At 45.8% G+C, this 12,218-nt stretch overlaps 1 protein-coding gene and 1 long non-coding RNA gene across 2 annotated transcripts; one reads left to right on the top strand and one right to left on the bottom strand.

The window, feature by feature from the left end:
- Positions 1 to 469: 469 nt before the first annotated feature.
- On the top strand, positions 470 to 4,659 carry LOC111814048. Its single transcript, XR_002819124.1, has 3 exons — positions 470 to 535; positions 1,992 to 2,300; positions 4,483 to 4,659. It is a non-coding gene; the product is annotated as an uncharacterized LOC111814048 (long non-coding RNA).
- Positions 4,660 to 5,018: 359 nt separating this feature from the next.
- On the bottom strand, positions 5,019 to 6,467 carry Ccr6 (C-C motif chemokine receptor 6). Its single transcript, XM_004648885.3, has 2 exons — positions 6,400 to 6,467; positions 5,019 to 6,303 (listed from the first exon to the last, which is right to left on the bottom strand). The coding sequence occupies exons 1-2, from the start codon at positions 6,409 to 6,411 to the stop codon at positions 5,182 to 5,184; spliced, it is 1,134 nt and encodes a 377-aa protein (XP_004648942.3). The 5' UTR covers positions 6,412 to 6,467; the 3' UTR covers positions 5,019 to 5,181.
- Between the last annotated feature and the right edge of the window lie 5,751 nt (positions 6,468 to 12,218).

Raw genomic sequence — 12,218 nt, 5'->3', positions numbered from 1 at the left:
GGGGCAGTGTGTCCCGTTACATGCAGAAGGCCAGCTTGGTGCAGACGATGGCCTGGATTGTGGAATGCTGAGCGTGAAGATGATTACAGTTCTTGCTGGGGTAGGAGATCCTTGCCATGGGGGAGGTGAGAGGGTTTTCATCCTAAAACTGCTTCGGCTATTCAATCTATACAGGGTTGGGGTTTTTTGTTTTGTTTTTTTGCAGAACCAGGGATTGAACTCAGGCCCTTGCACTTGCCAGACAAGCTCCTATTCTACTGAGTTATCCCCCTGGCCCCTCTATAAATGTAATATATTTGTTTATCCAAATAAGCGCTTAAATTTGCCCACTGAGAAAGACCTCAAGTAGCTCTGCGAAGTTAGCTCCTGCCACCAGAGGGCAGCAGCGTGCTGTTGGCAGAGGCGAGGCCGCCCTTGGGCGGAACCGGAAAGGGTCTCCTTAGGCTACATCTTCCCCGGGACTGGGCCTGCTCATCTGCGGCACTGCAGGGGTCGGAAACCGGCACAAAAAGGTCATCTTAAATCCAGGAGTCCGGTACATTTTTCAAAAAAAAGTTTTTTTGAAAATCTTTTTTCAAAAAACAAAAACCAGGTTTTCTTGTTCAGATGTCCCAGGCATATTGCTGGCTTGCTTGTGCTTAGAGAGGCATCAAGGAAGAAGGAGCTTCCTATGTGCGGCAAGGGCGGTGGAGGCAGGGCGTGATGGGCAGCCTGCAGCGGGCTCTGTCCCCTGGATCCTCAGAGAAGCTCGCCTCTGCCCCCCCCCCCCCCCCGAGAGCAGCAAGTGGGGTCCTGCCTTCCCTCAAATGTTTCCTCAGCGTCCTCACCCCATCTTACACAGCGTGACGGTTACTCTGTGACTATTGTGCGGAGACAGGCCCCCGCGCCCTTACCCAGGCTCTGACCTCCAGCTCTAATCACAAGACTAAGTTAAGGCCAGTTGCCGTGGAGCACAGTGATTTCGACCACATTCAGGTTTTGCCTTTAGGAAGAAAAGACTGACTCCCTTCCCAGGGACTAGAATGGAAAGGGGCAGGGAGCTGCTGCGGTCCGTGTGAGCCACGAGGAAGGCCTGCAGGTGGGGCAGTAGGACTCTGCCAGTGTTCTCGGTGGACTGTAGGACTCTAGCTGGAGAAACACACCGACAGGTTAAAAACATCAGCGTCCTGCCGTCGTTAGCCCTTGCTTGGGTTTCCCTAGTGCAGCCCAGGAGAACTATGTTAGGATGCATGCTAGAGTCAGAGATGAGGAACCTCTCTGGGCTCCACAACCATGCCCGCGAGGGCCGTGCTCATCCCCACCTGCACAGCTCCGCTACCTGGCGGATCCCTGAGCACAAAGACCTGAGTCCTCGCAGACAGGCAGTGGAAGGCAGAATCCACCAGAGCCTGCCTCCCACCCCACCCCAGCCCTCAACCCTGTGGACACGCAGATCCAGGTTGCCATCACTCTTCATGGAGTCACAAAGGGGCACAGGCTGCACCAGAGACTGGGTTAGGATGGTGGACATCAACACATGCTGAGAGTGCCCATTTCATATAGAGGGGTGGGCAGGGAGGGTCCTGGCCACACAGCGCCGTCTCACCTGCTATCTGCTGCCGTGGAAGGAAAGGAACGTCTCCACACTGGAGATGAAAGCAACCCAGGGCTGGGGAATTCTGGCCCTTCAGGAAACATGGTGAGAGGAGTGGCCAAGAGTCCAGGAACCATGCTGTCTAGGCAGGGAAGAGCTGGTGTAGGAGTCGGAGCTTGGAGACCTTAGAGAAGGTGGTGGGAGTCAGGCTTCAGGCCTATGGGCTTGAAGAGGTCTCCTGAGGGACCCCCATCCTTTGTCACCGCTTTGGGGGGCACATGCATCTAAGAAACTGAATGGGATAAATACTCAGAGTGCAACCTGTAAGAAAGGAGGCAACTAATAGCTATTATATAGAAATAAATTCTTCCACACTTACAATTAACCTTTATATGCAAAGTTGCTCTGTTTGCAGAAGATCATCTGCGCAAGCCGATTTGTCTCCTCCAGATTCTCAGGTTAACGCCATCCTTCCATATCTCAGAAAGGACTACACCGAGCCCCAATATGATTGGTGTCCTCATAAGAAGTCATGCTCCCAGAGAAAAGGTCATGTGGAGACTCATACAGGAGGTGCCATCTGCAGACCTCAGGAAAGCCCTGCCCTGGACACTCTGCCCTTGCACCCCCAGCCTCCAGGACTGTGGGAAACAGCTGTCTGCCGTTTAAACACCCAGTCCATGGTACGTACGACGGTGCCTCTGAAGAGCTATCATGCTAGCATACTGTAAGCGCGTATTTGTATTCACATAGACTATGTGATTCTTTTTATTTCTATATTTTAATGAAAAATATACACAGTGAAACATACAAATCTTAAATGTGTATCCTCAAATTTTGAACAAATCCCCAAGTAACCCAAATTCCTGCAAGATGCAGGGCGCTGAGGACCCAAATACCACTATTGCAGGAGACAGGGTCCTGAGGCAGACACTGAAGTGCAGACAGACGAGGCCACAGAGCCTGACAGGGAGGAGCTGCTCTGCAGCCTGCAGGAAAGGCATGAGGCTCATTAGAGAGCCACCAAGAGCCACTCCAAGTGGTTGCAGTGCACCCCGTCCACCTCAGCAATCACAGCACCTGAGCATGAGGGGGCTGCCCTAAGCCAACTCAGAGGCTAGAGACAGAAAGGAAAACCTGCTGGCTTAAGAGGTACAGTGTGTGGTACACTTAAGAAACATGCTTGTAACTCTATCCACAGGGCTTAATGGATATTGTTTAAAGAAGCTGGCTTCATTTATGTGGAAATCACATCTACACAGAAGAGCTTACTCCCATCAAGCCAAACAGGCAAGGCTTTGCTGAGCCTGCTGTCAGAGAGGAGCAAGAACGCTCCCAACCTGCTAGGTGTCTGGTGCAAGCTTATGTCCTCTAAAATTGAAGAATGAGTCTTTGGAACCAGGGAGGTTAGGAGCTGAATATATTTGTTAGGAGAAAGGAAGATTCTGTCCAAAAGAGACAGAAGAGGTCCCAAGTGAATTGCCAGGAGCCTTGCCTTCCCTAAGGGTTTCTATAGAGCAAATCCATGAATCGAAGTGGGTCCAAAGTAGGAAAAATGGGAAATCTCAAGGTGGACATGAGGTGGGACAAAACTATGATCAACCAATAAGCTTATGTGTCTAAATGCTCAGGTAAGATGGATCAAATCAGGATCGAATGGAAAAGCAAGTTATGTAGCAACATACACGAATTCAGAATGCAGGCTTTCCTTGTAGGGGGTTGGGCTAGTGGCTCTCCTTGGCTTTCTCAAGGTGAGAGAGACTTATTTAGATTATCAGCCCCAGTGTTTATCCTTGGGAAGTATGTGGGTGCGTTTGTTTTATCTTGCATCTTGAGGTCTGGCCCACGGGGAGGTGTCTGTCTCTCATGGTTGTAAGCTGTCTCGTCCTCTGCACCAGCTCCTTTGGGCGCCTAGCACTATCTGAGAGCCTGTAACATTTTACCTGACTTAGATGCCCGGAGCATTATCTTTGCAGAACCTGCCATCAGGGCCTTGATTGAACCCTCTGCTTTGATTTGTGGAACTGAACATTAACACATTTGATGGGCACGAGCCACCCCAAGTACCACACTGGCCGGGCAGTGGGCTCCTCTGGCTCAACCCTGAAGCTAGGAGACGAGCCCTGCTTCATGTAAGCACGCCATTTTATTTTGCAAAGCCAAGTAATGCTTTAAAACATAAACTTTGTATCTGAAGACATCATTCTGCATTTCACAGAGAGGTAAAGCTTACAAGAACCCTGTCAAGTTTCAGATACCACTTTTGTCAGAATTAAACATGTCAGTATTTTTCTAATCCATGTCAGTACTTTTCTAATGCATGTTTGTATTTTTGTAATGCAGTTGATATTTTACACTTATATTCATATATTTGTACACGATAGCACTTTAAAAACTAGAATTCTAAGCACTTGCAAAGTTGATGAGAATTGTTTAATTGGATTCCACTGCTAGCCTCAGATTTGGGGCAAACTCACATTAAAGTCCATCATGGAGGTTGCTGTGTTTCTGGCTGCACACCAGCTAGTCCTTAATTCTTTATATACAGACTCATCTGCCACACATCCTTCTTTAAGCCCAGCACCGAAACAGTAAAAAGTACTTTCTGCATTGTCTCAGTAACGTTTCCTTCAGCTTCTCAATAAATTACTCTATTTAAAAATATATAGCCCTTCAAACTGCATAATAAGCTCCAGTTTCATTATGACATACTGAAAGAACATCTCCTGACCCCTCCTGTGGCTAAGAGCTCCACCAGGGTTGGGAAGCCAGCGAGCAACAGGACCACAGCAGAGTCTGCCTCAGGGCAGTTACAGGAAAGTCTAATCACAGGGGGACAAGAGCCAGCAGGCCACCCCTGGGGACAGGTGTCACTGACACTTGTGCCCTGCTTGCTTTTCCAACTGGAGGCCATTGAAACTTCTCTGTCTCTGCCCCCCAACAACCCAGTGCTTGCTGAGTGCACCAGAAGGAAGTGAAATGGCAATTACCGCTGCTTACCGTCACCAGCAGGAAACACTCGATAGCAAAATGTTTAAGAATTTCCCTAAAATGAGTTACAAGAGGGCTTCTGGGTATTTTTAAAAAAATGTGTCTTCTTGGGGCTGGGGATATAGCTCAGCGGCATAAGCTCCTGTTCGGCAAGCGCAAGGTCCTGAGTTCCATCCCTGGCACCATTAAAAAAAAAAAAAAAAAAAAGTTTTCTCCTATAACCAAGAGATTTGTAGTCTATGACTGCATCACAAATGTTTCTAAACTCTCTCATACACATAAATATTAGTTTCAATTTAACATTTCCCACAACCTGCTTTGGGGAAGGCAGCCCTGTGAGGCTCTAGAACCACTGTTTCTTCTCAAGCAGATTTGTGGAAAACTGCTTTCAGAACCCACCCACCTCCCACCTCCCACCACCCACTGCGGAGATTTTCATGGCTGAGCACAGGAAGTCCCTGATCTGAGAGAGAGAGACGCTTCCTCATTTGGTCCAATTTCCACATTTGCATATTTGGCCATGGAGGTCTATGTGTCCGTGTGCATATGTGTGGATCTTACTCTTCAATTAATAAGTTTCACAAAGCCTCTCAGGACATTTAGCCTGCTCGTCTTCATCACATAGTGAAAGATGATGCATTGTCATTGCCTATGATCTCAGTGGTCTGCCTGGAAACAAAGGCTTCTGAGTTCACCCTGGCACACGGGAGGCTCAGCACCTTGTGCTTTCTTCTCACACACCACATGTCCTTCATTATCTTCAGGAAGTAGTTCCTGAACCTCTGACCAATAAATGCGTAGAGCACAGGGTTCAGGCAGCAGTGGAGGAAGGCCAGGACTTCCGTGACATTTTTGATGTATCCCATGAGCTTTTCATTGGCACAAGATCGGTTCACTCTGCCCAGGTTTGCAGCAGTCATCAGAAGCATTGTGTTATGAGGAATCTGGCAAGCCAAGAAGACAAGGACCACCGCGATCACCACACGGATGGCTCTGTGCCTTTTAGAATTCTGAGCCTGCACTAAGGTCTTGACAATGAACATGTAGCAGAACACCATTAACACCAGCGGGACAAAGAATCCGAACAGCAGCTGCAGCACCAGCACCAGCAGCTTCCACATGATAGGGTCTGATTCTTGGCCATACTTGGGCTCACAGACATAGACATTGCTGTCTTGCATATTATATTTCTGGTTGAAGACAAATGTTGGGCTGGAGATGACCAGCGACAACACCCACACCACAAGGCAGATTATTCTGCTGTGTGCCAGAGTCCTGGATCGAAACCAGAAAGATTTGGTTGCCTGTACAATGGCAATGTACCGGTCCACGCTGATACAGGCCAAGAGCAGCATACCACAGTTGAAGTTGACAGCATAGATGCCTTTCATCAGCTTGCACAAAGCATTGCTGAAAGTCCACTCTCTGGTGGCATGAGTCACTGCCCAGAATGGCAGGGTGAGGACAAAAAGTATATCTGCAATGGCCATATTCAAGAGGTAAACGTCCGTCATAGACCTGGCCTTTTTATAAAAGGCAAAAGTGATCACCACAAGAATATTACCCAGGAGGCCAAAGACACAGATCAGAGAGTATGCGATCGGCACAAACTTCCTGGAGAACTGCCTGACCTCCTCCTGGAAGCACAGTAAGTCACTCTCCTCAGGTGTATAGTACATGCCACTCACTGACTCAGTGTAATCCATGGAATACTCGCTATTGCTGGAATTCATTGGTAGCTGGGAAATAAAAAAATGGAGTTAGCGGTCGTGTAATATCCACGGAGCCACCATTAACTGAAATTATACTTCCTGCAAGGAAGAAAGTGGTCTCACCTCAGCACCCATGGTGATCCTTGCTCTGAGCTGAAGATGCAGGCTTGGCAGAGAAAGGGAGTCGCTGGTTCCTGGGGCCAGCTCACCAGCAGCAGTGCCAGTAGAGGGGGCGTTAGCTAGGGAAGGAAAACAAATGCACTGAGATTGGCAGAGCCGGCAAGTGAGATGCAGCACTCTATCCCAGCGGAGCGTGGTGAAGAACCCGCGCTCTAACATAGCAGTACCTACTCAGGACAGGCTCCAGCCTGCAGGCTGGGTGGGCCCATGATATCTGTCACAACAGCGTCAGTCTACCTTGGCAGTGCGGAGGCAGCTATCCACCCTGCACGAGTGAGTAGGACTGACAGTGTGTGGTTGGCCGTGCGCTGGGCTTCCACCAATCTTTGACCTATGGTTCAACAGAAGGGCCATACCCAGAAAAACCTCGGGTTTTGACCAGTGAAAAATCTTCATACAAACTTCCATTTAATTACATATAATGGAATTCTACTGAACAAAATCTAGAGAAATATGGATGTGTACAGGATTTCAGATTTATAGTTCTGGACATAGTGATTTTTCACTCTTATGCTCAAGTGAGTTGCTTAAGGTTTGAATGTGAGCTCTTAGTCAAGATGCCAGAAGTCCCTTGGCTTGGACTGAGTGGGCAGGTACGGGATATTTCTTAACAGGCCTAACAATACCAGTCGACAAGTGTTGATGTGCTGTGCGTTGACACAGGCAGTGACCTGGGGGCAGGAAAGGAGGCTGAGGCTGGTCGATAGGAAAGCTGGGGTGAGGAGGAGGAGGTACTTCCCTGGGGCCCCAGTGGGCAGATGGCCTGTGAGGAAATGATCCCCCAGTGATGATATCAACCATAGCCCAAGCGGAGGAGCCCAGAGGGAGAACAGGGAGGATTTGTGAGACAGGAGCACCATCAGGCTGGAGGAACCAACTAGATGTTTACTCAGTCTTTAAAGGCATGTAACATGCTAAGGATGCCAGCGGGACTGAGGCCATGTATAGAGTGCAGCTACAAGACGAAGAGGACCTGGATGGGAAAGATTTTGAAATCTACCAATCCCCTCATTTTTATTAGTACATCTTTGCAATATATAATGATTGCATTCATTGTGAAAGTTAGCAAATGTAGGTAGAATACCTTATTTCCTTTTTTATCCCCTTCTCCTCTTCTTTAATCCTACCTCCATGTCTTGGTCCTGTCCTTTTCCGAGAAAAGGAAGGAAGGAAGGAAGGAAGGAAGGAAGGAAGGAAGGAAGGAAGGAAAGAAATCCCAACAAGTCAAATAGGATATAGATCTTTTTACTACTCTAACCACTGCTGGTTTTGCTGCTCATCTTCCTGCTTGCCCCTTCCTTCCAGTAAAATCCATTCCTGTAACTGTTTACCACTGTGTTAAGTTGCTTTCCAGCCACTCATTAGGCCTGGCTCTTGCTGAGGGCGCCTGGGGAGGCGAGAAGGAGTGAGAGTGGAAGCACAGCCTCAGGGACAGCTGCGGCACCACCATACTGCCCCACCAGTTGTGTACCCACACTCAGGGAGGAAGTCCGCATAGCACGAGCTCACCCTGAGAGACATTCTGAGCATGTTTCTTATAGCTACTGGTTCTCGTCTTGTGTTTACCAAGCCCATTTCTTCATGGATACCTACAGTCACACATCAGAGATGGGTTTTTGCTGCCTTTTGGCCTCTGCCTTGGGCATGACTGGAAGGAGGAATAGAGTCACCTCAGCACTTTGCAGGTGCCTGTAGGTGACAGTTTGAATGCTTTAGAGCATGCAGAAGCAGAGCACAGAGGAGACAGTTGCATCAGCAAGATTATCAGATGAAACTTGGCATCGAAGCACAACTACAAGCACACAGCATGCAGGCAGTGTGGGCCTGCGAGGCCCCACTGTGCCCTTCCACCTCGCACCAGTCAAGGTGCAGTGCCTGCTGTCAGAGCTCATGCAATGGGTGCTTCAGGCCTGGAGAACAAAGGACGAGAGCGAGGATGAGCTCTGAAGTCCTGACACACTGCAGAGTGGGCTGGGGGCCTCCAGGAGCATGCAGCCTTCCTGAGCAAAGGCAGGGAAGGAGGCGTGGGCAAGAAGTTAGAACAGCAGAGGCTTTTCCACCAGAGGAAGTGAGTCGAGGCTGGAGGAAGAACTCCAGAAAGGAGTGGGCAGAGGCTCCAGCTCCCCAGGCCGCACCAGCTGTCCCCCCGCAGCATGAGTAGCAGTGCTGTCCCTCACAGAGGGCAGGACAGCGTTCTGAGAAGATGCACCACAGGCGTGTGGACTGACACAGCTCTACCCTGAACGTGCTCTGAGCGGAGTAGGCGCTTGTAAGAAAATCTCAAGAGATTCACCTGATTCCAGGAATATAACGTGTTTGCCAACAAGCCCAAAAGCATGTAAAGAAATAAATTCATATAAGGGAAATTTACATAAATTTAAAATTCATATCAGGCAACCAGCTGGGTGTCATGGTGCATGCCTATAATCCCAGCATTAGAGGCAGAGACAGTGTTGTCCCAAGCTTGAGGCTGGCCTAGGTTACATAGTGAGCTCAAGAGCAGCCTAGACTACCTCGTGTGTCCGTGTCTCAAACAGCAAAACAAACAAAATGAAAACTTTTTAAAGATAAAATAAAGAAATCAAACAACCAGAAATTTCTGAACATTGGTAGAAATGGGAAACTATGGCCCATAACTACAGAAACAGAGGACTGACAGAGACAATATAATTAACAGAAAAGGTTTTGAATAGCCACTATAAGTATAGTGCACACATTTTAAAACCTTGAGCAAAGCATAAACGTGGTGAAAAAGTAATGAGAGGTATAAAAAGACTAAAATAAGGCTTCTACAGAAAAAATGTGAATACATAAACTGAGAAATGCACTGATGGCAATTAAAATCTGATTAGACATTATCATATGAATAAATTGGTTATAATTCTATTCTCTAGCAACACAATTTAGGTTTAAAATATATGTAGATGATATGTAGTCAGACAGACACACAGACAGGACGGCTTCCAAGAACATGGAATGCTTTTTAAATGGATACACCCAAGAACATTTAAATAAGATTCATGTGCTGCAAACTAGAAAACATCATTGAAAGAAACTAAGTGAGGACTGGAGGATAGCTTGGCAGCCTAAACCCTTGCCTGGTAAGCTCAAGGACCCCGGCTTGATGCCCGGTACTGCATGCTGTGCTGGTCCTACCCGGGGCATGCCATGCAGGCAACCAAAACCAGGTGTGGTGGCATATGCCTGTAATCCCAGCACTGGGGAGGCTGAGACAAGAGGCAAAATCCCTGCAGTGGGGAAGCTGAGACAGGAGGTTCACTGTGAGTCAAACTACATAGTGAGACCCTGTACCAAATAAATAAATAAATAAATAAATGATTTTTTTAATGCTTTTAAAAAGAAACTAAATGAGACCTACATTTAGGGAGAGAGATACAATGCTGAGGGTTAAATGATTTGATATTCAGATGTTAATTCTCCCCAAATTGATCTATAGGTACAAGGTGAAAAAAATCAAAATTATAGCAGTTTTTTATATAGATATTGACCAATTAGTTCTAAAAAATACATAGAAATACAAGGGGGGGAAAAAGAAAGAAAGAAATTCAAGGAATTTCAAACAGTTAAATTAATCTTGAAAAAGAGACCCAGTTGGGGGCCTCACACAGCCTGACTTCTGCACACCGAAGCAAGATCCATGGCGGTGGCGGTGTGACGTAGAAGGGAATGGTGGACATGGGTGTGGGCGGGACAGAGCTCGGGACGGAGCCGCACGCTGAGGATCAGTGGCCTTCGGTTCGGGGCCATGGTGGCTCAGTGCCAGGGGAGCACTCTTTTCAAAAAGCGGTGCTGGAAAAGCAAGATTTATGATACAAGAGGTTGTTCCTTGCCTAGTGCCTTACATATGTCGAAATTAACTCCAATAGATTACAGTTCTAAATGCAAAAGCCAAACACAAAATATCAAAAAGAAAACACAGGAAAAAACATTTGTCACCACCGGAATGAAGTATTCTGTTCTATAAATTGTAAAAACTGAATTGTTAAAAAATGATAAATTATGTTTGACAGAATTTAAAATTTCTTTCAATTTTTAAATAAAATACAAAAATAATAATAAACAGAATCAATACAGAATTTCACTAAACAGAAATATTTTTAAAAATAAAATAATTCAGATGCTGGATAACAAAAGAATTAAAATTTTCTACTTTTTGAAAGAAGAAATAGGGAAAAACATAGAATTGGAAAATAATATTTGTAAACTCAAATAGATGCTAGTAGGCTGCACCTGAATGTGCAAAGAATTCATAATATCCAAATGGTAAACATCTCGATTAAGAAACAGAGAAAAAACCTAAGCAGTTCATCAAAGCAAATATATAGATTTAAAAATACAAAAGAAATGGTCAATGTCATTAGGCATTAGGGAAATGCAAACTAGAATGGATATGAAATACCATTTCACACCCAAGACTGGCTAAAATTAGAAAGGTAGACAAGAAATGTAAATCTTAGCAGGCTCAGCTCTCAGGTTTTGATGGTGGGAATGAGGAAACACAATGCCACTTTGAGAGAAGTGTGTTAGTTTTTTATAAGTAAGACATGTACTTACCACAGGAACCACAAACTGACTTCTACATATTTACTAAAGAAAAGAATATATATATGTACTTGAACATCCACAGCACTCATTCTGCCTTTCCCGTCAGAAATAAGAAGGAATTAAGGGAAATTAAGGGACTGCTTTCTGAACAGGACATGACTGACCAAAGCCACACTTGCCCCATCTCTGCCAATGATACCTCCCCAGGCTGAGCCCCTTGTAACTGCCCTACCAACAGTGACTGGTGATTGAGCCATCACTGATGACCTCTGCACCAAGAGCAAACCACTCTCACACCTCTTACCATCTTGTTGGGGTCTCTCAGTGTTGTAAGCATGGGCTTACCTTACCTCTTGACCTAGAGACTCACTTTGTTCCCACTCCTGAGCTTATCCTCACAAGATATTTTGTAAACATGGATTGAACTCAGTGAAATATGTTTTAAAACAGTATCATATATTGTAATGTAGGTTAAAACTTTTTTAAAATTCCTTATCTCTTTAGATTATGTTATCAACCCATTGGGTAAAACCATGTAGAATTCTGGGTAATGACGAACTGAATCCTGTTGAGATTGAGAATCACTGCTTTTGATAACAAATTGTTTTTTAATTTAAGTGTGTGTCAGGTTTCCACAGCAGCTGGAAATGATTCAGCGTGAAATGATTCAAACTACTGTGTTCACCACAAAAAAAAAAAAAAAAGAAAAGACAATGTGCCTTACTGAAAGGAAATTGTACTTGTAACAGAGTGTCATCACAATGCATAAAGTAATGGACACATTACTGTTGCCTCAGTCTTGAACAGGACTTATCAGCTCTTTTGAGAAATAAAGTAAGGCTTCACTGTTATAAGAATTACAACTTTGATGATAAAATTAATGAAAAATTTTTAAATAGTTTTTTCTGTACTTCTTTAATGAGTTGAGAGCAAAATATCCTGGTAGTCATCAGCAGTAGATGAGAGATGTCGTGGAGGGTGCTAAGTTTTTGATCTATTTCTTGGTGAAGCAATGATTCAGTAGTAGTCGGGCCATCTAATCAACTTGTCTTGCCCCATCTTGCTTTGAGACTTCACTTTCTTTCTTACATGTACTCCGTCCTACTGCCAGCTCTTATTTTGATGTCTCTTCTTCTCCTTCTTCTTCTCCTCCTCCACCTCCTCCTCCTCCACCTCCTCCTCCACCTCCTCCTCCT

The sequence above is a fragment of the Octodon degus genome, unplaced genomic scaffold (assembly GCF_000260255.1).
Source record: "Octodon degus isolate 3935 unplaced genomic scaffold, OctDeg1.0 scaffold00261, whole genome shotgun sequence".
Taxonomy (NCBI): Eukaryota; Metazoa; Chordata; class Mammalia; order Rodentia; family Octodontidae; genus Octodon; species Octodon degus.
This window is presented reverse-complemented; position numbering and strand designations above follow the sequence as displayed.